This window comes from Anser anser (genome assembly GCF_964211835.1).
Source record: "Anser anser genome assembly, contig: HAP1_SCAFFOLD_111, whole genome shotgun sequence".
NCBI classification, from domain to species: domain Eukaryota; kingdom Metazoa; phylum Chordata; class Aves; order Anseriformes; family Anatidae; genus Anser; species Anser anser.
This window is the reverse complement of record NW_028154049.1, coordinates 263577-290487: the sequence shown is the minus strand read 5'-3', so window position 1 is coordinate 290487 and position 26911 is coordinate 263577. Positions and strand designations below refer to the sequence as shown.

General features: G+C 36.3%; 1 protein-coding gene across 1 annotated transcript in view; it reads right to left on the bottom strand.

The window, feature by feature from the left end:
* The window catches only part of LOC310890894 (adhesion G-protein coupled receptor V1-like), a gene marked incomplete at its 5' end in the record, with an annotated part of 95145 nt that overhangs the window by 48122 nt on the left and 20112 nt on the right, over nt 1-26911 (bottom strand). Inside the window, one exon of the mRNA XM_083853206.1 lies at nt 25920-26135. Within this exon, the coding sequence (XP_083709332.1) occupies nt 25920-26135 (216 nt within the window). The remainder of the gene's footprint in view (nt 1-25919; nt 26136-26911) is intronic.

The following is a 26911-nucleotide window of genomic DNA, read 5'->3' as shown; positions in this document are numbered from 1 at the left end:
TTTATGCATAACAGATTAGCACAGTGTTAATTACATGGTATTGCTTGCATTGTGTTGATATGTGTCTGAAGAAATAGTGGGCCCTTGTTTCAGACTGTGTATGGGTTCTTTGACTGGAGATCAATGTAAGAAACCATTTTGCATTTATTATCTAATGACTTAACTGTTTATATTTTCATGAAAATTCTGTATGCTATTTAGAAAGTTCTTTCAGTTTTGATCTTTTTTATAGCTCTTGGTTTTAACACTTTTTTTTTTTCGGAAAAATAATATTTAGTAAGATAATGGGAAAAACTAAAGTGAGAACTAAAAAGCAATGCAGAACTTTTTCTGTCAGAAAAAACATTTATAACTTGGGTGTCACTGTAGAATTAGACTTGCAGTTTATTTGTTTGATCTGCATGTTCAATATTCCTTGATAATTAGATACTTCTGTCAGCTCATAGCCCCCAGAATATCCCAGTGTGACTATTATTGCAGTCTTCTGCTAATGAGAATGCAGTGGGGTTTCTGAAGCACAGTGTTCTGGTCTCCCTTCTCATCTAGTGGAGGATTTTAGGATAACAGGCTGTAAGGGCCCTCAGGTGATACTATTATCTGCATGTGAACACTGTTCAGAAAACTTAAATTAGTTTATAATCAGGAGTCTTTTCCCTCTTTGAGTTACTAACAAGAGTGTCTTGGCTATATCGTCTGTCCTGCTTCCCACAGCTCAGTTACATAAGTAAATACAGAAATACCACCACACGTGCTCTTGTATTACCTCCTATTTGTCTAAGGTACATTTTCCACTTTTACTGAAAACATACTACAGTGGTCTGCCAGCACCAGCTTCCACACTGAACATCTACTACTTACATAGTCCTTACCTTATGCAGAAGAAGTATTTTTATTCTGTACAGGAAGCGTAGGCTAGCTCTTAGATATCCACAACAGATATCCACAGTGATTCCACATTAGCAAACAATAGGCAAGAAGCTCCTCACGCTGTTGTTGATCACTAGAAGATCCCATTTCAGAAAACATGGTTTTCGAACATCTTTATGGCACACAGGGAAGATGTTATTCCTTTGCGGGATTGGCTTGCTTGATTAAAAGGTGGCTGGTTAATGCATGTAGTTCAGAACTAGTTATTTTATTCTACCTTGGCTACTCATTACATTAAAAAGGCAATCCTTTTCAGAATAAAAACAGAGACTATTGCAAGCAGTTCTCCGCTTTCTTTCTGTGGGAGAAACTGGTTTGTCTCAAGGAATTTTTTTAGAGTCTCTGGCACAAAGGGGGAAACTAGGATTAGAAATGATGGTTCAAGTTTTGAGTGTAAGGTGGCCAAGAATGCAGAGTGGTATTGAGGTAAACAAGTAAGTAGATAGAAGTAAGCAGCATGAAAGGGTAACTTTTTTGATTCACGTGTGTGAAAGTACAGTTTTCTGCCATTTATCCTGAGTTACAACTGTAGGCTATACCTTGAAAATGGTGGCTGCAACAGGGATTGAACTGGCAGCTGAACAAATACAACCAGTGTTCTGCTTTTGCTGTGTATGGTGCAAGCCGTAGGCTCTGTTGATCATGAAGTGGATGGTGAAAAGTGTGCCAACAGTAAGCAGCTTTCCCACACTTGGCAGGGTCAGAGAGTGAACCGAGGAACAGGTGGTCTGTCCTGGAAAAAGAAGTAAGCAAGGAGGAGATAGAATCTGAACTTTTCTCTAGACCTTGGTAGCATCCCTCACTTCAACTAATTAGCAGAAGCCAAGAATGAAATGACTGCAGAGATCATCCTTTCAGTACTAGACATGACTCTTCAAATTAGGGTTGAAGGATACTGGCAGGGTTACGTGTACGCCCGTGCTATTGCTTTCAGCCTGGTTGGTATTTTGTGGACAAATAGAAGATTTCAGTTTCCGAGGCTGGCAGCCAGCACCTCACAGCAGTAGTGAATGAGCATGAAAACAAAGACGCACTGTGCTGTAGATGTGCTTGTACTGTTCCGTAAATTGTAGCATAAGTCAGCGAGAAAAGAAAGCATGTAAGAACTTTAATGAAACTACAGACATAGACATATGTTCATAAGCATTCAATGTATTGCAATTATTAATAGCACGGGTAAAATAATCAAAATAATTAGTTCTAACAAGGATGTATTATTTACGGCTTAGTGGTATTGTCAAGGCAGTTCAATTTTAAATAAGCTTTAAGTGCATCCATAACTATATTTTTTCCAAGCCATTAAAAACAATGTTATCCTTTCTTGCTTTATGCTCTCTATACTTAGACCACAGATATTAAAACTAGCTCTGAATTTTGTCCACAAACTGGAGGAAAATGTATAACATGAAAAATATGATTCCAAAGAACACAGATGAGTAATGATGAGTAATGAAGGAGCAAGAGAGTCTTGTATCTGCTGAAGCTTCTCTATATTTTCTTTTTTTAGGAGCAGATTCAGGTTGAATGCCTGCCCTATCTGAATAGGCCTGAATTGAGACCAAGCATAAATAAAACCAGATGTCTGTAGTGAAATCTATGTGAGAAAGGAAAGACCTTGGTCTTCTTGATGAATGTAGGTGGAACAGGCCATGGAAATTGTGTGTGTGCTTTGTGAGAGCATATATGCATACTAGGGCTGTTCATTTTACCTGGTAAGCACAAACAGAAATCAGTTTTTTTAAAATCTGATTGCTGTTTTTTTCCTTCTACACAACGTAATCTCTCACTGGCAGTTATCAGCCCCCCAGTTAAGGTGCAGACAGCTATCAGTTTGGCACCTGGCACAACCAGAGGGCCAGAACCTGCAGGGTATGTGGGCTGGGGACGTGGCCTGTGTTTGTGCTCATGAGTGAGTGGTGGTGAGACTGAGAACTTGGAGACTTTGGGATCTGGGGATAAATCACTTTTATTTTGTGGAAGTGATAATCAACAAACAGACAACTGTTTAGGCAGTCCTTATGCTCCAGCATTTTTTGAGTCTTAACTCATGGAAGTTAGGATGCCAGAACAGATCCATATGCATATGTTACGACATAAATCTCATTTACTATATATAATAAACTGAAGCAACGTTATTTGAAGATTTTTATTGTTCTAGTGATTTCTGTGATGGGATACAGATTTCCATAGGCTGACATTCTGTCATCAGTTTATGTGGAAAATGATTAGACCTATGAGTTATGAAGTAATTTTTTGAAAATTACAAATGTAAAATACAGACTTGACTATTTCACTGTGAAATATCTGGCAGTTTTTAAACATTTTTGGGTTTTAGAGGTTGCTACATGTCAAAAAGTTAGAAAAGCATAGGAGGGCCATTTAAATCACTGTGTAGTGTTGATGGACAGGGCTTAAGGGTTTATGTGTTGTGGGTTACTCACTGCCATACTGCTTAATGGAGCTAGGATTTTCTCCTTACTTGGTAATTCCCTTTGGTTAGTGTCTGTTTCAAAACCATATCTATCTTACTTATGTAAATTTTCATAGAATCACAGAATAGCTTGGGTTGGAAGGGACCTTAAAGATCATCAGTTTCCAACCCCAGTGCCATGGGCAGGGATGCCACCCATTAGATCAGGTCGGCCCACAGCCTAGTCCAACCTGGCCTTGAAAACCTCCAGGGATGCCTCAAGGGTTTGATCAGACTGCGTTTTAACGGGGAAAAAGTCATTTGAAAATAGTAGAATGTTGAAATGAGTGCGCTGGACACCTACTGCTTGTTTTCATTACTTCTCAAAATAACAACATATCTCTCCTGCTATGACTCAGAAAAATTAAAATAGCCTCAAAAATCAAATAAATGATGGATTAAACCTGGAGAGAAGGTGTTTCCTCTGATGAGAGGCACTATGGAAAGTCTAATGTGGCAAATCCTACTTTAATGCAGTTCTTTAGAGCTAGAGCCTGCCTCTAATTAAATCAGTAGATAATCCTGAAAAAATTGAAGAGGGGGTGAACACTGAATGCAAGCAAATTGAGTAATGTTCCACAAGCAATTTCACTTCCCCCTTTTTGAGATACCCTGATAGAAAAGAAAGTCTTTTAGAGAAGTGTGGTTTAATAATGACAGCCATGTAGATTCACAGTGGAAATTAAGTTTCTCATGTGTCTTTCAGAACACTCAGGTTCTGCAGAAATTCCAGATTTTGTCAAAAGTTATTAACTTCAAAGCTATTTTTCATTTATTTATTTAATTATTTTGTGGTTCTAGTTAGTTCTTAACATTGAAATTCTCATGGTACCTTAAACTTAGTCAAAACTCTAATTTCTCCTATTTTCTTGTACTGCATGTTTAAAAAAGTGTAAGAAACATTTTGAAGCTCCTGTCAGTTGTCCTAATTCATCTGTAGTTCTTGCTACATAATAATTATGATTTTTTTTACTGAAAGAATTTCCCTAATGATCAGTCATTTCACATTAGTCTTGTTGTATAAGAAATGCTTTACACACTTTGAGGTTGTATTTCTTTTGGCAGCATCATAAGCATTGCCAGGGTTTACTGTCTGTGACGATATGAAACTTCATGTCCATACATAGCCATTTTACAGGAAAAAATAAGCTGAGGATAAAAACAGGGAAGTGGCTTTCCCAGTGATTGGTATCACCTTATTCCTGGTCAAGAGTTCTTTTCACTAGCTGGAGGAGCTGCTGGCCACGGTTAAGCCACCATGTCAAAGCAGCTGTTTTAACTTTTATTGCTGCTTCTGAATAGCCCTCTTTGTCCTGTTTCCATACTGCTGTCAGAGGAACACCTAAAGAGCTGGTTTCACATACCACGAGGAGTGAAACGGGACTGAACTGGACCCGTGTAGTGTCAGGCAGTCTGGGAGCATCTCCTCCGTGGTGTAAGGGTGGTATATGAATGCCCCTCTGTTCTTCGAGGTTGGAAGTGCACGTGGCAGGGGATGGGGCTGGTGTCCTGGCAGCTCTCTGGTGGCACGGACCCTGTGTCCAGCCCCGTAGCTCCTCCGGGTCGATCTGAGCTGGCTGCTGGAAGTATTATGCAGCTATTTGCTGAACGCTTCACCTTGCCTGGTTTAGCCCTGTATGGACTTAGGTTTAGCACATGAAGAGTACACTGAACCGAAAAGCAAGCATTTGGATTAAAAGGATAAAAGTTTGCAGGATGTGAGTATGATAATTGCATTACAATGTAATTGTTCAAAACAATAGAATTGGGATTTTTTTTTTTATTATTATTCCTAGAAAAAAGTAAACCTGTGAGAATACTTTACAACAAACATTTTGGATTTAAATTTAAAATGTACTTTCCTAATTTATCTTTGTTCTCTTAATTCTTCTTTTTTTTTCAATACTATTTTTTAAAAATTTCTTGTTAGGGATATGCATTCTATGTTATGAAAAGTTACATGTATATGCCTTAGAGTATAGATATAAAGAATACTACTGAGTGCACCATTCTTCGAATCACAGAATGGCTCAGGTTGGAAGGGACCTTAAAGATCATCCACTTCCAACCCCTCTGCCATGGGCAGGGATGGCACCTACTAGATCAGGTTGGCCACAGCCTCATCCAACCTGGTCTTGAATACCTCCAGGGATGGGGCAGCCACAGCTTCGTTCATTCATTGTTTGCTTAACAGCATCTTGGAGCTGGAAACCTAAACCTAGCTGCTTCTATTAAGTTTCTGCATAGGATGTTTTATGACTTTTTGGAGAAGTAACTAACATTACTGTGCCAGGGCAGTGATAGCGGTCTGACCACTCATGATATCAGCCAGAGAAAAAAAATGACCAGATAATAAATAAATAAACAAACAAACAAACAAATAAGTAAATAAATAAAAGGATCCAGGTGTTCAAGATGGGGTTTGTATGGAGAAACCACCTGAACAATGTTCTTTTTTACCAGTTGATGGACTGAATTTTACTGGTTGCTTCCTGACCTGAAAGCTGTCTAGGTTTAATACATATCAAAAGCTCACTTGATATAGTGATTCATTTTTATTTTCTGTTGTAAATTATTTTACTAACAGCTTAGCGATATAATTAAATTTTAGCATTACCAACTCTGGAATCTTCTCCTTGATCTTTTCATTGTGTTAATATTTTGCTGTTTTTTGAATGCTTTTGCATGTTTCTGAGGGAAGGGAGAATGTCTCAATATATACCTAGCTTCAGTGAATATCAATAACAAATTTCAATTAATTCAGACTTCCTATTCGAAAGAACGTCTGTGAATGTATTTACTTCTCAGAATTTAGAGTGAACTCTTGTCTGTATTGAATTCCAAATTTAAATTATTTTTGAGATTAGTGGAGCCCAATTATCACCTTACAAACACTGTTTTAATCTGTTTTTGGTGCTTTGATAGACGATACAGTTTTTGTATTTAATGTATTTTTGATTAAGAAAGCCAAAATACATGATTACTATTGCAGAATAATGCTGCCCTTTTGACTGACTTCATGTGGCAGTTTTGTTATAAATGCTTGGTTGAAACTTGATTTAATTTTTTAACCTTTTGATTAGCAAATACCTTTTCCTTTCCCCTTTTTCTTTTTTTTTTTTTGTCCCTTTATTTCCTTGTCCCCTCTTTTTCCCCTTTTTCTCCTTCTGCTTCTCTTTCTTATATTTGTATTTATGTTATACATGTATATATACTACTTTGGTAATCTGATTAACTAAAAAATTGTTGTAAATGAGGTTTGCTGTGATTTTGTGCCTAATTACTTTTCCTTGTGTACCCATCAGTACTCTTTCTGTGCTTATCTGTTTTTATCATTACTTTGTCAGACTGATGAAACACCATATCACAGAGGCACGTAGATGTATTTCCCTAATAAAGGGTTATAATCGTGGATGGCTGCTGCAGTTGTGATCACGCAGTCAGTAATCAAGCTCTTTGAGGAGGGCTTGGTAGGGAACACCTTGAGTGGCTCTTGACATGCTGAATTGGTCATGGGGTCACTCCTCCTAAGTGGGAACTGCCCACTTGCTGGCCTTTGTCAACAGGAAAATGCCAAGCAAGCAGGGTTCCCATAAAAAGAACATTATAAACTTTTGGAAAGTAAAAAGAAAGCCTTCTTTTTTTTCTTTTTCTTTTTTTTTTTTTTGTTAGTTTTTTGTTCTTTTATAAGATGGGTAGTATTGAAATTTTAGTAAGTGGCACTTTCATTACTTTCTACATCCTCTTTTTTTTTTTTTTTTTTTCCTCTGTGTTGACAGGGTAGAGACAGAAAGGTTTGTCGTGTTCTTTGGGTAAGTGCGGTGAACTGTTTTCTGTCCTCAGTGAATCAATGCTTTGTTTTAGAAGTGGTTGGTTTGGACAGAAACTGTCTTTATCATTTCTTTCCCCCCCAAGAATCACGTCTCTGCATCTCTTCAGACAACGCATGCTTCCCCTTTGGTGTTTCGTTTGATGGCATGGGGTTCTTGCTTGAAGGCATTTCTTTATGTAGGATCTGTGAATGATGAAAGTTATGAATGCATGGCTCAGTGTTTGATATTTGAGTGTTTCATGGAATAATGAATTAATTGTTTTAAACTGCTACAAATACAGTTTGCCCCAACTAAATGGCTGAACTGATTAGAGTTACAGAGTAATTTTCTCTAGTCAAAGACAAGGAAAGTTATCTTGATTTAGACTAACATGCATATAATTTATATAACACAGGTTATTTTTTCTACCGACTTTTTTTTTTTTTTAAACATGTAACAAACATGAGCACGTTACTCTATTAAATAGGTATTACCTATTTTGCATCCTGTACCCTGTCCTGTAGACTGTGCTACAACAATGCTAAGTTGTTTTTGTGTGTGTAGGTTCCAGTTACTTAAAACGTGCTTCTGGACACAGTTCTGGGCCTGATTTCAAAAACTGGATATAATAGATCACATTTCTTCATGAAATAGTGTTTGATAAAGTCTAGGTTGTAGCACAGTGAAAGCACAAAAATATGTACAGTATGCAGGACCACGATTTCATTGAAAAATACAATACTGACAGGAAACGTGAAAGATGCAAAGGAATCTAAGTACCTAAAACTACATGTAATAAATCATATGCAGACCATCAATCTGAAGGTGTATTCTTGATGCATCCTGCAATAGTGCTTCTCTGGAATTTTTAATATAAGAAATTTAAAATGATGAAAATTACTGCTTCTGAGGAAAGGCAAGCAAGTAATATGCAAGGTTCATTACTGTTATCAGATACTGCCCATTCCTGTCACAGAGTACGATCAAGATGGTGTAGGAGAAGCCCAGAGAGAGAAATCCTTTACTGAGAGGAATCTGAAGTATGCGTATTTGGTCAACGTACTTCATTCTTGCACCATTCAGCATGTGCTTTAAAGGAGTAATGAGAAAGGGGAATGAGTCTGAGCTACTGAGAGCAGGTCCAACATTTTGTAGAGTCAGACAGGGATCCTACAGGTAGTCTCCACATCTACAGAAGGCAGGCTAACACAGAGCTGAGGATGAAATCCATGGTATCGAGGGTCAAATTTCTGCCTCTTTATGTCAGTAGTAAACTTTGACAAACAAAGCAATAATGGAAATTTATGCTTTTCAGTGTAATCTCAGCATAGGTGATTTTGGAATTTCCTTTATACCTTGATCCAAGTACAAAGTAGTTCTGAATTTAACTAACTTTTTTTTTTTTTTTTTTTTTCCTGGCACTATTCTGTTTCTTTTCCTGTGTGTTGTGTGCATGTGTTATCAAAAACAGACAAACAAACAACAGAGTTACTAGCTATAAAAAGCTAATCAGAAACAAACAAACAAAAAGTTACTTCAGAGGCAATTATTTATTTTATTTATTTATTTATTTATTTTTTACGAATGGATAAAACATTCTGATGTTGTATCATTCTTAACTTGTTTTAATCCTTGTAGGTAACTGTTGGCTTTCATAATTTATTCATAAAATTTGTCAATATCCTGATCTCCTCTGTATGGATTTGCTAAACAGAGTTGCAACTTGAAAAAAACCTCTTACCTTCCTTTCTCAGGGTCAGTGTGGAAAATCAGATACTGAAATACGGGTTTACTACTTGTGAAATTACAATTTTGGAAAACGATGATCCTGGAGGAGTGTTCGAATTTTCTTCCTCTTCCAGAGGTCCCTACAGCATCAAGGTAGCTATCCGAGTAACGTCACTTAAACATTACAGACGACTTAGTTCTAACAGAGTGCTAGAAAAAGATTAATTTTATTTTTTTGCAGGAAGGGGAGTCTGTTGAGCTGCAGATTGTTCGCACTAGAGGAAGCCTCATCAGACAGTTTCTGCGCTACACTGTAGAACCAAGAGATAATAATGAGTTTTATGGAAGCACAGGAATTCTGGAGTTTAAGCCTGGTGAAAGAGAGATCATAATTACTCTACTGACAAGGATGGATGGGATTCCAGAGGTAAGAATTAATATTTTTCTCTCTTTAAATTGCATTCACATACATATTTGTTTGTCACTTACTAAAATATAGATGGTTTCACCTGTAAATACCAGCAATTTTTCTGTAACATTTGAAGGCTTTCTTTTTCTTAAGTGTGAGAAATAGATAGAGGAGGAGTGACTGAAAGGCCTATAAGATAGTCAAGCACCATATGAAAGCACTTTATATCAATACAAATCAGGTCTTGTCAGTCTTGCCTGAATATTCATTTCTCTGATATCTCTATTGTTTTGTAATCCCAGAAATCTGCACAATTTGAGGCATGTGTCTGTTGCTTTTCTCTTTGCTTTCTGCTTTTCTGTAGCTTGTTCCCTTTCCTGTGCATCAGCCATCCTGGATTCCATCAGGAAGTTTGCAAGGGTTTGATTTTACCACATTTATGTTAACATAAATTTTAGCTGCTGTGATTCAGCATTTTTTGCTGCCTTTACATGCACATTCCTATGCTGTATTTTGCATAAGCAGTTAGTTGTGTTTGTCTGATCCTGCTAATGAGCTGATCTAGGAGTAAGATGTCAGAAAGCCAGCTTTACAAAACATAAAGGTTTTAGGAAGGTTAATAATCTTTTTGTAGGGCCAGGTGGTCATCAGTCATGGATTGAAGGAGGGATGGAGGACCATATGATGAGGAAATCAGGGGATCACAGCAACTCCAACTTCAATTGCATAGGCTGCTGTAGAAATTCAGGTTTCTTTTCCCTACATACTCCAAAGAAAGGAGACATAAGAAGTCTGAACTCCACTACAGAAGCCAGGAACATAAGTTAATCTAGTAAAACTTAGGCACTAAAACAGCGGGTTATTTAATAGTTCCATTCCCAGTTTTTACTAGTTCATCAGCAGGCTGAGATAAAAGTATTTCCCTGCTTACAGCAGTATTATTAGACTAGGTAAGTCATCCTGCTGAAATGCTCAGGCAAAAACATACGAATTGTAGTGTCAGGACTAAAAAATAAGGAGGTCCTTTTATACTCTTCTATCTCCAAGAGTGGCCAAAAGCCACATACATGAGCAGGACATATATAATCACTTTCCTCCAGAATGCCATCCCAGCCTCCAATGGTGGGCAGTCCAAGGATGTCTGGAGTAATGGATGGTATCTTTGGGTGCCTTCAGATTTTCTTTCTGTTAATTGAAGCAGTTACGCTTTGAACGCAGGTAAGGTTTTAGCATCCATGACATTCTGTAGTACTGAACACCATTGTTTAATTGAATTGTATGTGAAGAACCAGTTCATGTGTGTTTCTTTACTGCTAACCACCAGCCAGTTTCACTGAGTTCTCCCCAGTGTAGAGTAATGCTGTTTTCTAGATAGATAAATGCAATATTTTTTTCTAATGTTCTCTGATACTTTTTTGAAAGTACCATGTCCCATTAGATTAATAAAGCCAGTTGATCAATTCTTTCTAAATTAGCATGCTGTCCATGGTTTAAAAATCTTTGCTTTACCTGTTACAAAGCCAGGAATCTTAAGAAGTCTTGGAGGAAAGAAAATTTACATTTCAGAGTGTGTTACAAACATTACTTGTGAAATTATGCGATTCTAAATTAAGTACACAAAATAAGTCCTTGCTTATAATAATAATAGACTTTTGGAGAAACTGATGCTTTTAGAGATAGAAAGTTCTAACAATTTCCTTTATTTGATAGCATTATACAAACGTTTATTGCATGTAGAATGTGTGTGATTTCATTTTAAGTTTGTATCCCTTTCTGCCTGATGGGGGACTGTGGACTATAGACCATTTTGTTTTTGATGTGGATGTTGAATATGTATTTTTGTTCTGACTGAGTTTCCCTCTTCTAGCTGGATGAGCTATATTCTGTGGTACTTAGTGGCTACAGTGAAATGCCAGGCAAGTTGGGGAATGCCACAATGGTCAATATAACCATTTTGAAGAATGATGATCCGCATGGTATCATTCAGTTTCTACCTTACGAACTAACAGTAACAATAAGTGAAAGCAAAGGAGAAGTCATCCATACCGGTAATTCCTTTTTATTAGAGTTACTTCTTTATCTGCTGTCTGCTTCTGCAAGTCTTATTTTCCCTGTTCTAGGATAACAGAAGTCTAGGAGACTTCTTACTAAAATCTCCACTCAGGACTTTACAGATTGGTACAATGCCAAGCAAGATGAGCAGCGGAGAGTGAAGTGGAGAAGTATGGGTGTGGAAAAACAGAGGGATTAACTGAGTAAAAAGGATTGCTAGAGAATTTTCCAGACAGGAGGGATGGAGTACTGATGTATGTGCAAAGTGCAACGTGGAGGTAGTAGCTCTGTTTGTGGAGAATGAAGAATGGGGTGTTATATAAGAGAAACATAGAGTTAAATCTTCCTATGGGTGATTTTAATTGATCTATTCAGTTATCAATTACTTTTACAGGCAAGAATTAACATGTGAAATTAAAGCAGTTTGCACTGCTTTAGTAATCTGTCTTTGTGTGTCCTTTTCTGTAGCACTCCAACATGTTACTGGTTTCATAAGAAGTGAAATTGGTTATTATTGTATTTCCTTTTTCTCAGTTTCAGATGTTTCAGATGTTCCTTTTTGATTTCTGTTGCTCTGAATATGCACACTGACTCTGTTTATGTTTTTTAGCTGTTTACAGAGTTGTAAGAAATCAAGGAAACTATGGAAATGTTAGTGTGTCTTGGGTTGTTGATCCAGCATGTACCAATGACGTCTATCCAGAGCAAGGGACTATTTTATTTGATAATCTGGAGTTTTCAAAAAATATCACCATTTACTCACTGCCAGATGAGGTAAACACTTTTACAGTGTTTTGGGGTGAGAATATGGGACAAAGAGTAAGTACTAAAACATTAGAGTATAAGGAGAAAAAAGGAATGTGTGTTTCTCAAGAGCCTAATAACTTGTAGGAAATATCAAAATACTTGGGTAGAACTGAGATAATGTCTGCAAATCATAGAGAAATTTCAGAAGCTGTGCATACCTCTAAACAAAAAAGGTAGAAGCTGAGAGTAATTGTACTGTGGTAAAGTTATAGGAAAGTTTGACTGAGACTCGTATCTTGATAACTGGAATCCTAATTTCAATCCTAATCCTATATGCTGATAAATTTGAAGTAATATAAGAAAGATTACACCTAATGATAAATAAATAAAGCTGTAAAAAAAACTACATGTATCAGAAACATAAAACTGGAAGGTAACTTTTGGGTCATCTGTGCAAGATAAAGAGGAAGGGACTTACTTACAAAAACTGTAGATGGATGATAATTTCTGTATAACTGTATGAATTATCATCCCTCTTGAGACACATAAGGACTGACAAATAAAAACAACACTCAGAAATCTCTGGCTTATTAATCCCCCTAACTTTTCATTTTAAATTCTTCAGTGTTTTGTATGCTAGAAATTAATGTCTTAATACTTTCAGGTGCCTGAAGAGGAGGAAGTATTCACCATCAGTTTATTCAATGCTACCGGTGGAGCCAGGCTGGGCAATGTAACCACTGCAATTTTACAAATAACAAAGAATGATGATCCCATTTATTTTGCAGGTTAGATATTATTGTTTATAAATGTGGAATACATACACTACCTAAAACGGATTTTTTTCACAAACCAGATCATTGCGAAATCGTAATCCCAAAAGAGCAAGTGGAAAAGCTCCCCAAACTTTTTTTTTTTTTTGTATTTAATTTATATTTGTTTCCTTCAGAACCTTCCCATTTTTTTGTGTGTGTCATTTTTCTCTTTGTTGATGTTGAGATCAGTTAGGAGGCAAGGTACAAAATATTCTCTCGTACCTGAATTATTTCCTACCTTTATCACATACATCTTATTGTTTCATTGAAGAGGAAGATCCTACTAGAGAGAATTAAGAAAACAGAGCAAATGCAAGCAACTCAGGCTTGAACTCAGACAGATTTGTTGCTTTTGTATTTTCAGAACCTGTGACAGTGAGTGTTCAAGAAGGAAGTGTTGCAAACTTTACAGTCCTAAGGAATGGATCTGCTGATGTCGCTGTTGTTGTCCAGTATATTACTGTTAATGGAGATGCAACAGCTGAAGAGGGAGACTTTGTTCCCAGTGGAAAGAACAGTGTCATTTTGTTTGATGTTGGAGAAAGGGAGCAGAATTTATCTGTGTATATCAACGATGATGATACCCCTGAAACTGATGAAACATTTTATATTATCCTTTTCAATTCTACAGGTAAGTCTTCCTTTTTTTTTTTTTTTTTTTTGCTGGCAATTTCTTAGTATCTTGGTCTTATCATAAAGCAATATTTAAATGCCAAGAATTATACGAATAATGTTTGCTTCAAGATTTTTATACAATAAATGCATACTGTGTTTGAATTTTCATCCTTAATTATTTTATTGGAAACAAAAATCAAATGATAGAGTTGATACTTTGCCTGCAAAAACAACTGGAGTGAAAGTCCCTTTTCAAATATAAATGCTCCAAATTAGATGGACTTCAATACAAAAACACAAAGCAAAAAAAAAAAAAACAAAATTTAGTACCCAACAGTCTTAGGAAAAGAGGTATTCTTTTAGTTATTTTTTTCATGCTCCAGAGTGTATTACAAAACTACATGATTTTTGTAAAAACAAACAGAACTGCCATATTTTGGAGGAAGGGTATGTAATTGCTCTATTTTATTAGTAGCGAAAAGTATGCATACATTTTTTTCACTCTGAGACTATAGTTTTAAAAGGCTTAATTTGCAGAAAAATATATGTCACAATTTACCCAGGGGACCACCTCTAAAGAAAGGATTTATTACCTTAGAAATAACGTATTTTTGTTTATTTATTTATTTTTCAAAGTTTACACTTAAAAAGGAATGACCAAAATTATTCAGCCCATTCCTCACGTTTTTGAAATACATATCTTTTAGAATAAATTATCACTGTTATGTAATATACATGAGAAAATAAAAGTGAAGTATAAGAAATTCATAATTTTTCCAGAGCCCTAAGTATTTAATAAAGACCCTCCCCACACCTAGCTCCAACAAAACTCATGGTGTTGTGGGAGAGTCATTTGCAATTGTGTTATCAAATTTTAATTTACTGCCCTTCATTTTTTACTGTTCTCTAGTTGAGAGGTAATAACAGGCTCTGAATCTGCTGCAAATCTTTGCAATGCAAAGCAAAGCTGTATTGAATCAGCCATTGAAACCTGAGGGGCTGTAATTTAATAAAGCAAAGAAAGATGATGGCAATTAACCATCAGACTATACCTTCAGATTGTGTGACACGTTCTCAAAGTAAAATACCTACCAGGTATTCAATTCAAGATTAGGAAACCTAAAATTAGATTTCTTCATCTGTAAGCACGCTAAGCATCTTAGTTCTCATTACAGTCTCTGATGGTCTTAGTCTTTAGCAGTCGATAAGACTGAAGTGATTGAGGTCATGCTACAGTGGACACCCTGCGGCTGGCCTGTGAGGTTCTCACAAGGCAGCATTGATCTTGAGTTGAATCCTTCCCTGAACATTGGTAGCAGGCAGCCAGAGGTTGACAGGGAAAGCAGTAATTTGAGTATAAGGCAGCTAAGCTATTTCCCAAGGTCGGCTGGTATTCACTGTAGTACCCAGGTCTCTTATAAAATATCAGACTAGGGAAAGGATTAGACAAAACCATTCTTCTTCCTTCATAAGTTTTCTCTTTTGTTGTCTCTTTCTACTTTAATAACTTTCTTCAGGATCTACTGGTAGCTCCCAATACTACCCCATTGGGAACATATCATGGCTTTTCTCCTAGCACATGGGGAATGGGTATCCATAGCCTCCTTTTTCCTCTAAAATGAGCATCATATAGTTTTACAGCCATTCTAGAATCACTAAGAATAAAGAATATTTCTATACATATTCCTGAAAGCAAAAGTTGGTTTTCTTTCTATGATTGGTTACATACAGTGGCCTTGACTGTTCTGAAATTTTTTTGGGGACTGTTGTTCCTGAGAGAAAATACAAATAGAGGTATATGAAGTTAGAGGAATAAGCACATTGTTTAACGTGGAACAAAATTTAGTCGGACACTTTCAAAGAAGACAAAAAATGGGGTGGGTGTGGACACATTATGTTCATCTATGGACAATGCAATGGAGTTAGAATTAACATCCCTTAATATTTACCTGTACTAATATGCACACTGAAATCCTGCTAGCTTCCCATCTACATAATAAGAATCTTATGTTTCTTCCTTTTAGATATTCTTTGATATGGGAGTGAATAAACTCTTAGACATTGCTCATAGCTTGTATTTAGTTTAAATGCAATACTTTTCTTCTAGGTCTAAAGAAGGTCGGGGCTCTCTGAATACCTTACTCTTTTATTCTGTACCTCTGAATATCTTATTCTTTTGACTTGTCCAGATGATCAAACAGAAAATGTTACCTCACATAACAACTACATGCAAGGATACTGTGTAGTAAGAATCACATCTTCTCAGTTCATGTCATTTTTCCTGAAAATCTTACGTCTTGCTCTCTGGATGGTACACTACTTAAATACTTTTACTCTGATTTGCCTGCTGCTGAATACCTCAAATTCTGTTTTTCACTGACTTTTATAATTGTCCTTTTCTTTGTATAAAAGCAATTGTAGTGAGTAGAAAACATAATTGGATTTAGAGTTACCTACATTTCTGATTCCAATTTTAGTAATAATAATTGTCCTCTTTTTTAGGAGATACAGTTATCTTTAAGGCTGGAATGGCAACAGTTATTATTGAAGCAAATGATGATCCTAATGGAATTTTCTCTTTGGAACCTTTAGAGAAGCCAGTTGAAGAAGGCAAAAGTAACATTTTTTGGTAAGTAACGTTTAAAGAATATCTTTGCACTCTTTTGGAACTGGTGTATGTGGTACTTTATAAATAGCACTTTGATTAAATCAAATGCACAAGTGTGCATTGATAGAAGTGCACTATAGAAAAACAGTTTTACAAAATTTTGGATTAAATGATTTGTAATGTGTTGAAGACATCACCTGTAATACTATGGAGTACACAGTAAATATTAAAAAGTGCACAGAAGCTCATGTTGAAATGTAACTAAATAAGACTTCAGCATTGATGTTCTGTTATAATCTCAGGAACCTGTAGATACAGAAAAATCTGAATGATTGAGCACAATATAACCTAGGCTGACAGAAAAAGAAAAAAAACCACTCAACAAATAGCTAAATAAAACTGTGTGGCACTAGGTGGCTTTTTGTACCCATCTTTGAAATTTTCAACTGCAAACTACTGTATTCTTTCTTTCTGTTTTTGTATTTTTTTTTTTCTTTTATCTGTTAATTACAGATTGAAATCTATACTTAAAGTCCGGATGTGACACTCTTCATTAGTCTGACCTTTGAAAGTATTTTCCTTTGTGCCACCATGATATATTGAAGAATTAGCAGGGTTAAAAATTGAATGCACTTGGCATCTCGCCTTGTTACATTCATTTCATAAATTTACTATGGGGTTTTAATTGGATGAAAAAATGATTTTTCGTTAAGAAATCTTGAGACAGGCTGTAAAGAGAAGTTAGGTCACAATAAATGCGATAGTGCAAATAGTTAGGGAAGAGGTTCTTCTTGCATTTAAAAAATCATCCTTTTTTTTTTGTCTGTTTGTTTTAAAGCCTTGAAGCAGATGCTTATGGCTGTGAATTGGTTCTTTATGCTTGTGTCAATACATCTGAAATATGAATAGTCTCAAGAAAAGAGGATATTAAGTTCATTGTGTGTTTGTTGTTGTGCTGTTCACTGTTTTGGGCTTTGTTGTTTTTTTGTCCTTTATAGTCTAATCTGCAGGATAATTTTTGTGGATTTGGTGGTGTTAAGAATATTGTTTTGATGTAAACATGCTTATATACAGGTGCTTTATGGAATTATAGGATACCAAGATCTCCAACATCTGAGGAACCTGCTCAGTCATCATTGATAAAATATATTTACTAGGGATCTGTCTCTTCCATACTGTCACTACTTTGACAGTTGTGTAGCATATAAAAAAGTGGTCAAAGTAGCATGTAACCAAACCACCGAAAACACAGAGGTTTTAATGAGGTAATTGGAGTTAGTGCAGCAGCGCTACACAGCTGGGATAGAGCACCCTGGTTAACGCCACAGAAGAAAAACCTTTGGAAGCAGAAACAACATAAATGTGTTGCTGTGGCTGGACTAGTTTAGCTGAACTAATTCTTCAACCTGATATAATCTATTTATAAGGCATTTTATGTCACCGTGCAAACCGACAGAAGCAAACTTCCTGTATGTAAGCGCACTCTTAATAAAGGCACTGTATGGGTCACTTTTTATTTGTAGTGCCTTTTTGAAATTAGTGTAATTGTGTTAGCAGATAGTTACCAAAAAAAAAAAAATCTTTTCATTTACTACGTTCTTAATCACAAATAACAGTAGATTTCTGAAAGCCGTAGAATGTAATTCTAATTTAATACAAGTGTAAGAAAAAGTTTAAGTAGACTTGATGACTGAAAGGAGAAACGTTTGTGGTTAAATGTAGATGATTCTCTTTCCTGTCTAAGAGTGTCCAAGTATATTAATTTTTAATGTTAACTTTCTGAACTATTATGCATTCATATTTATTATTATAAATTGGAATTACAAGACACAGTGATGTGTAGCTTCACAGTAGTATTCTGCATGGACCTGCGTATGCTACTTCTGTTTTCTAAAGTACGTATTCCGGGAGTAGAATTGTACTGCAAAAGTGGTTGCCTTTAAAAGGAAGGCTTCATGGAACAGTTGTAGTATATTAGCATTTTACTTTATATTACATAGTATATTACTTCTTACTGTAAGGAAGATTACAGTAAAAGGAGTCTCCACATTTTCCTTTTCTACTCAACGCTGATGCATGCCTGCCAGGACTCTCATTCTTTCTGTATCACTGAACAGGATTTTGAGACACAGAGGACACTTCGGCAATGTTTCTTTGACCTGGCAGTTGTTTGATAATAACTCTGCACTGAAGCCAGGAGAAGAATTCTATGAAACTTATGGGACTGTGTGCTTCATGGATGGTGAAAGGTCGAAGTCAATAACACTACGTGCCATTTCAGATAGAATTCCTGAATTCAATGAATTTTACATTCTAAAGTTGGTGAATGCTTCAGGTATTGTCTTCCATATCACCATTTCCTTCATATCTGGTAGAAAAGAGTTATGTTTAATCAATCAAAAAGAAACCAACACTAGAAAGAGCATTGCTTTGAATCATGTCTTGATATCCTATGCTTTTCTGGTAAGGTTTTAGGTCTTATTTTTCATTTAATCTTGATTTCCATATATAGAGAGTTACTCAGTTCCCGAATTACTGTTAAACACATTTTGGTGATCTGAACTTTAAAAGGGATGCCTCTTGGTTTTTGAAATTAAACTTCTTAAAGTTCAGAAGTTTCATTTCAAAAACCAAGAGTTCTGAATTTCAGATACATAGATCTCCATGCACAAAATATAAAACAAAGATACTAACAAAGAAATAACAAAGGTATTAAAGGTTATGTGTGTCTACCATAATAGAGGTTGCTTTTTTGTTTGTTTGTTTCCCTAGAGGAGGTAAAATACTTGTAGTTACCACTTCACATGACTTAAATTACAACTTTAAATTGCTACTGGACACATTTCCTAATCTGGATTAATTCCACTTTAGTACTATTCATGGTCTTCTGTGCTCTGATACAAGTGAAAATGTGTGTTGGCCTTTCCTGTAAGTGAAGTCCATACGGATGTACAAAAGATTTCCTGCTTATAACAGGTAGATCACTGTACACTTTGAACACGGAGATTCTCCATTCACAACATGATCTTCATATCATGAATTCTTACTGTGCAAAGATAGATGACTAACACCAGGACTGGGCAGCAGTTTTAACACACAACTGGTTACTGTTTCTGCAAGGTGTATGTACTTCTGTATCAGAGGCAACAGGCAAGATTTTGCCATTCTCTATTCCTGTAAGTCTTTGAGCAATACAAGAATTGAATTTGGCCCCCATGCTTATCAAACGAATCAAAGGTAACCTACCTTATTGGCTAATTAAGAAAAGATGGACCTTGTCATGTTTCACCTGAAAGACATCTGTGTGTTTTACAGCTGAAAAATAGCATGTGGGTTTGTTTTCTACTGAAATTACATCAGCACAGTGTTTTAAGAATAATACAATTAACCTATGTAATTTTCAAGTTAGATCATTTGCTATAAGTCCAGAGGATCTTAAAGGAGGGTTTGAGGTTTTTTTAGAAACTTGTTTTATTAAAAAAAAAAAAAAGTACTTTGAAACTTTTTTCTGAGTGTGTTGTTTAATCATTAACTTTTACTCTAACTTCTATTACGCAGGTGGGTCTCCTGGTCCTGGTGGTCAGTTATCTGAAACCAGTCCTACTGTAACTGTCATGATCCCTTTCAATGATGACCCTTTTGGAGTGTTTGTTATAGATCCAGAGAGCCAGGACAGAGAGATAGTGGAAGATACTCTTTCTGAAGATGACCTTTCCTATATTACGGACTTCACCATCTGGAGACAGCAAGGCACCTTTGGTGTTGTCCGACTAGGTTGGGAAATACTGTCTAGTACCTTCCAAGCTGGACTGCCATCAATGGTAGATTTCTTGTTGCTTGGATCATTCCCAAGCTCAGTACAATCACAGCCCCACATGAGGCGCCATCACAGTGGAACAGACGCTCTGTATTTCAGTGGAAAAGAGGATGCATTTGGCATTATCGGTCCTGAATACCCATAACAATGGAAATAATGCAGTAACCAATTTTACATTTTCAGCTTGGTTAATTCCTAATGTCAGTACAGATGGCTATATAGTTGAAAAGGATAACGATAATGGGACTTTATATTATGGTGTGAAAATTCAGACAAATGATTCTCATGTTTCTGTAGTGCTTCATTATACAGCATTAGGGTCCAATATGACATACATGGCTAAAACATCAGTCATGAAATACCTGGATGAGAATACTTGGCTTCACGTTCTGATTACTCTGGATGAAAGTATAATTGAATTTTACGTTGATGGAATTCTAGTTCTGGGAGGAATGAAGAGTCTAAAAGGAGAAGCAATTCTTGATGGTGAGCCTTTGCTATTTTTCTCCGTATATAAAGCTCTGAAATGCATAGTCTAGCCACTTCAAAGGTGGAAGAAATACACTGAAATGATTATATCTGTTAAGTTAATTGAAAGGAATGGATAAGAATTCTTTGAGGATTTTCAGAAAGCCTATGGAAATTGTGTGAATGTTCTAAAAAATTCAAACTGCTGCGATGTTGAGTGAGAGTAGAGGACTATTAATTGTATGGTGTACTATTTTATTTCTGCTTTTAAAATTCCAGGTTGAAGTTTAAGAAATCAAATTTTCCATTTGTAAAAAGAATAGTACTTCTGCAATTAGTAATTTCCATCACACTTGCAGTACTGTAGCTAAGCTGAGAGGCTGAGAGGTTTTTTTTTTTTCCCTCCCTCGGTTTCTAGAACAAATATATGTGAAATGCAATGATGCTTTTATTGCTAGAAGGATATGTCTGTGCTGTAAATTTTCTTTATTAGTGGGGATGGCGTGTGTCTGGGGATAATGCAATAGTAAGGCAAGTATGTCATCTCTCTCCGTTGAATGTTGGGTAATACACAGTGGTGTGCATAGCAGCCCAGTTTTTCTCAGCATCCTCCACTTTGTGCCCTGGGACTTTTATCAGTTCCTGTGGTTGCTCATCTCTACAACTGCCACTCAGTGTCATATGTATGACAATACACTGAAGAGCACAGCTTTTTTTGTTTGTTTGTTTTCTTTCGTTTTCTGAAAGGCAACTGAAAACAGCTGATGTGTGTGTTTTAGCACAAGAGCATAGCATGGCACAGAATAGGATAGAGTAGGAATGAATATGAGGCAGCTGTGATCCTATAGTTTGGAGACAGAGAAATATAAATGCTGTTGTAAAAAGAGTTTGGAATTTGCATGGAATTACAGTGTGGTGGATGAAATGGATGTCCAGAAGGGTTAATGCAGTAATCATGAGTATCATCAGAATGGATCAGCTGCCCTAGCAGAGGGAAACAAAGTAGGATTTGTTCAGCAAAACAAGGGCTAAAAGGGGTTGCAGTTCTGCTCTGAAAATCTGTGGAGGAAAGAGGGAGCCTCAAGTCTCTAAGACTTATAAAAATGAGGGATGATGATAATGTGCTGCTAGAACTAATAGGATGAAAAACTTGGACAGCATAGGATGGAATTGTTTGGCCTGTGAGGACTTACCTGTAACATTGAGATGAGGCTCAAGGAACCTCCTGATTTTGGATCTCAAGATCAATATGATTCCTCATCCAGGGACAATGAACAGTTTACCATTGGTTTTTAAGAAAAACAGGTAGTCAGTTGCTGACTGTTTCATACAAATACAATAACATGAGAAAAAATTATAATTTCCTTCTCAGGTCCAGGAATAGTAAGAATTGGAGCAGGAATCAACGGCAGCAGTAGGTACACAGGGTTAATGCAGGATGTAAGGCTTTATGAGCGTAAGTTGACACGAGCAGAGATCTATGAACTTCATGCAACTCCTGCAAAAAGTGATGTCCACCCTGTCTCTGGGTATTTGGAGTATTGGCAAGGAGAGACCAATAAATCATTCATCGTGTCTGCAAAGGATGACAAAGAGGAAGAAGGAGAAGAATTATTCATACTAAAGCTCATTTCTGTGCGTGGTGGAGCTCGAATTTCACAAGAAAACACCACAGCAAGATTAAGAATACAGAAAAGTGATAATGCTAATGGTTTATTTGGCTTCACTGGAGCATGTATCCCTGAGGTAAGGTGGTCATAATGGAAATTGTAGGTGATATTTCAGGCACAGAAAGCTAAATGGCAGGACCAAGTGACCTGAACAAACCCTAGATTTTGCAGTGTTTGCTTTTGTGGTTAAGCAAAGTTTTCCTAGGATTTGGAGATGCATATGTTCTGTTAATACAACCTCAGTTCCACTGGGATTTACTATATAATTTTAAAAAACTAAAGAAAAAAATGGTTAAGAAAATTTAGTTTACTATATAAACTGAAGACTAAGGCTTAATTTTTTTTTTCTAGAAAAATATTTTACCTTCACTTCTGTTACATTTGAGTTACCAGTTAAAATGTAAGATTTACTTCTCTGGTTTTTTTTTGAGAATGGATTATTGCAAAGATTTTTATTTTAGTTTTCTGTGTCACATGATGTGTTTGAGATAATTTTACTAGAGATCATGCAATGACAAAGTGTTATGGATTTTTCCACCTTCATTTGCTGTCATAAACTAAGTTATAATTTGCATATGTTTGATGTCAGTTGGTTGATTTAGTAGTGGTTTTTTTTGTTGTTTTAGTTTTAACAGATGAAATCTTTTTTCAGTGGTATCCATTCTATATGCAGAGTGTAAACTTGCTACTTTTTGAGGAGGCTTGAAATAAACATAAATCATTCTTTACTTCTTTAATCAATTATAAGGGGGAATAACATGATAGCTATCTCTACTGGTATTGGATTATTTTGTGGAAAAAAAAATTTAATATAGTTTTCATTTGGGAACTCTTATGAGCTTTAATTACATTCTTTTTTAATCAAAGTGCTTATGATGTTTTTAAAATAACTGTCTTGCCTGAGTGATACTAGTTTTCAGTTTGGTTCAGTTTGCTTATTGTGTGCCTACCATATGCTATGATAATAGATTCCTTCAGGTTCAAGTACCTCTGATACGCTGTGATGCCACAGATCATCAGCCAACCATGAAGAAAAAAAATAATTATATGGCACGGTAATTGTTTTGCACCTATCATATGTCCATTTCACCAGGGAAGTATTAGAGCTCTTAGTGGTGATGCAGGAACACAGCATTTTTTTACCAGTAGTTTAACTGTGCATATCTGTCTACTAGGCAGCTGAAGTCACACACAGTATCTATGCTTTCTTACAAAGCAGCCCTGAAATTTATCTAATGCATAAGATAGCTTTAACCTTTCCAATAACTTTCAGATAAAATTATTTTCTATGTTAATTTTATGAACGTTATTTTCTAAAATAGAAGGTCAGTACCAATTAAAGCTTCATTCCAGAGACGTGAAGTTGTCGCTGCAGAAGTCATGTTATCTGTGAAGATACAGAATTGTAAGGAGGACAGTAGAAGAGAAAAATCTGTTTTTCTGAATGATGATGGTATAGTTTATTTCTATCCATAGTGTGTCTGGTTAGAGAAAGTGCTGATCCAAATCTTTCTTTAAATTATTGCTAAGGAAAATTACAATATTGACGTTATTATAAAGCAATAGTTTCATTTGCTTTCGACAGGTACATTTCAAGCATATTGATTCTGTCTCTGACGCATAGTTTTAGGAAAGGGGTTGTGTCCAGGACGAACTGCAGTGTATTGTTATTTGTTACCTTAATAGTCCTCAGGGAGGCATCAGACTTTTGCAGATTCCACTAGGATTGTTCTGATTGGCATCAAGGTCAGTTTCAGCTTCCTAACACTCCAAAAGAGCTGAAAGTAACATGACAGCAATTTTTTACTTGAACATTTGTCTGGCATTAAATATTTTCATGTTATTTAATGAAATTGCCTTGATTTACTTTGACAGTAATAAACGTTCCAAATTTTTGCTTTCTTCCAGACTGCTGATGAAGGTTCCACTATATCCTGTGTTGTGGAGCGTACAAGGGGAGCCCTAGACTATGTGTATATAAAGTACATTATCTCACAGGTTGATTCCACTGGCATTAATTACTCTGTTACCGATTTTTCTAATAGCAGTGGCACTATCACATTCGTTCCTTGGCAGAGATCAGAGGTAAACCCTACCTTCCTATTAACAATTCATCCTGTCCTTTACAAACCTCCTGGAAAATACCTTCTGAGGGTGCTTGGCTGGTTTGCATACTAGAGAGTGTTTACTTCACATGGCTTTTCTTATTATTATTTTTTATTTTGTTATTTTATGTTGTTATTTTTTTGTTATATATATATTTTCTTTCTTTCTTTTTTTCCATCCCTGACAACAAGAAAGTGTTATTTGTAGCTCTGTGTATATGTCAGTTCAAAAGTCACCATGTGTGCATGTACATATTAGATATATGTACATATACATAAAAAATATTAACTGTATTTATGTGTATGTGTACATATACTTTAAAAAGTGTAGATAGTTGTCCTGGTTCCAGTTAGGACAGAGTTAAGCAGCTCATAGTAGCTGGTAGGGTGCTATGTTTTGGATTAGGATGAGAAGAGCGCTGATAACATGCTGATGTTTTAATTGTTGCAGAGCAGTGTTTACACCAGGCCAAGGACTTTTCGGCTTCTTGCTCTGTCCTGCCAGCGAGCAGGCTGGGGGTGCAGCAGGAGCTGGGAGGGGACAGACCCAGGACAGCTGACCCAAACTGGCCAAAGGGGTATTCCATACCATCTGACGTCATGCTAAACAATATATAGGGGTGGCTGGCCGGGGTGGGGGGCCGGCTGCTCGGGAATAGGCTGGGCATCGGTCAGCGGGTGGTGAGCAATTGCATTGTGCATCACTTGTTTTCTTACACATTATTATTGTTAATACTATTACCATTATCACTATTATTATTATTATTGTTATTATTATTTTCCTGTCTTAATAAACTGTCTTTATCTCAACTCACAGGCTTCACTTTCCCGTTTCTCTCCCCCATCCCAGAGAGGGAGGGGGGAGGGTGAGCGAACGGCTGTGTGGTGTTTAGCTGCCAGCCGGGTTAAACCACAACAGATATCTGGATGGATGAAAATAAATCTCATCTTGGCCAAAACAGAGTTTACACTGTCAGTCCAAGAAGCAATTACAAAAGGTCCATTATTATCTTCCATTGAGAAGATCACACAACTGTGACATTTCTATATTTGATTTCTGATAGTTGTCTGGCTTTCCAAGAGATAAAATGAAACAGAAGTACCTTTTTCAAAGGAGATTTTACTAAAGGACATAAGGTCACTCCTTCCCTCGTGGAGCTTTTCAGGGATCACCTGAGAGCTTTACCTTTCATTTGCAAAGTAAAAGTCTTCTTGAATTGTGCTTAACATTTGTCTGTTTCACAGAGGAGTCACCAGCTCTCAATTTCCCTCCAAGAAACTCAAATAAGCCATGTATGGTAGGTTGAAATATGTACAAAGGACTAAGTACTAGCTATATATACTACTACAGGATTTTTTATTTTATTTTATTTTTTTGAGAAAGTGAGTGGCCACCAGGGAAACAAACAGCCAATTCCTTTCCTTAGTTTTCTTGCTAGATTCTTCAGTGATGATATCTCTGAGTTTTTTTAAATTTGATGTAAGGTCTCTTCTATAGGACCTGAATTCCTGTCTCCTAAGTACACTCAGTAAGTATCTCACACTTTGGTATTTTTTCTACTTGTTTTACTAGACTGCATTCAATACACACTTGCTTGCTTTGGTTACTCGAAGCATACAGTATGCTCTTTCTGGTTTAACACAGAATGTGTATTTCTGCTATTTTGATTTCTTACCAGCTGTTGCAGTTATTGGCATAGCTTTGAATTTCACAGAAACATCTGCAAAAATTCCCCCAGTTCTGGTCACGTTAATGATTGGTCCAACATAATTTTCAGCAACTCGCACAGCTGAAGCTGAAAGCTGAAGTGTTCCAAAAGCATCATCATTGGCATTGATAATTACATGAGCTATAGTCTCACCCACTGATCCAAGACGAGGAGAATTTACAACTGAAATATAAAAAAAACCTCTTAGAGCAAGCCTGAAATGCCTCCTATATATGGCTATACTGTTCATATACATACACCTGAGTTTAGTGGATGGCCACTACTAGCTTTCAATAAAATTTTCATTTTAGATTTGGACAAAATATAACTACAAACTGCACAAGCATATTTTTGATGTTTGAATTATATTATGTCAGAAAATCCACATTCTTACTAACTTATTATTCTACCCTGCTGTGGAGCATACAAAACACCAGTTCTTTGAAGAGGTGAGGTACTAGCAAAATTACTTACTTATTTGTCCATAGGACAATAGAATTTTACACTAGCAATGATGAACTATAAGTAACCTTTCAGTTTCCCAGTAGAATTTTTTGTAGTGTTTCCCTTAAAAATCAAGATTAATGTGGGAGAGTCATGGGGGAGAGGGAAGGGAAATTAGGCATGCCAAGAAGCTCTTAAGCATAAATAAGGCTGTAATGACCTGAATTTATCTGATCGGGCAAACATCCTCTACGCTAAAAAGCCAGCATGAAGCTGCAATTCTACACCACTTAATGTTTAAAAGGCTTTTTTCGCTTTCAGTAAGTGCAACTAGCTTATTTCCTATCATTGTGCTTTACAGAAACAACAGGTGAGCAGGTATTAGCACACAAAACCAATACAGTAATACAGTTGGCCTAAAACACCTGGGATAAAGCAGATGCAGAAGGGAGAAAGAAATGTCCACCCCTGACAAAATTTTGTGGTAAAGGAAATATATGCTGACACACAGAATC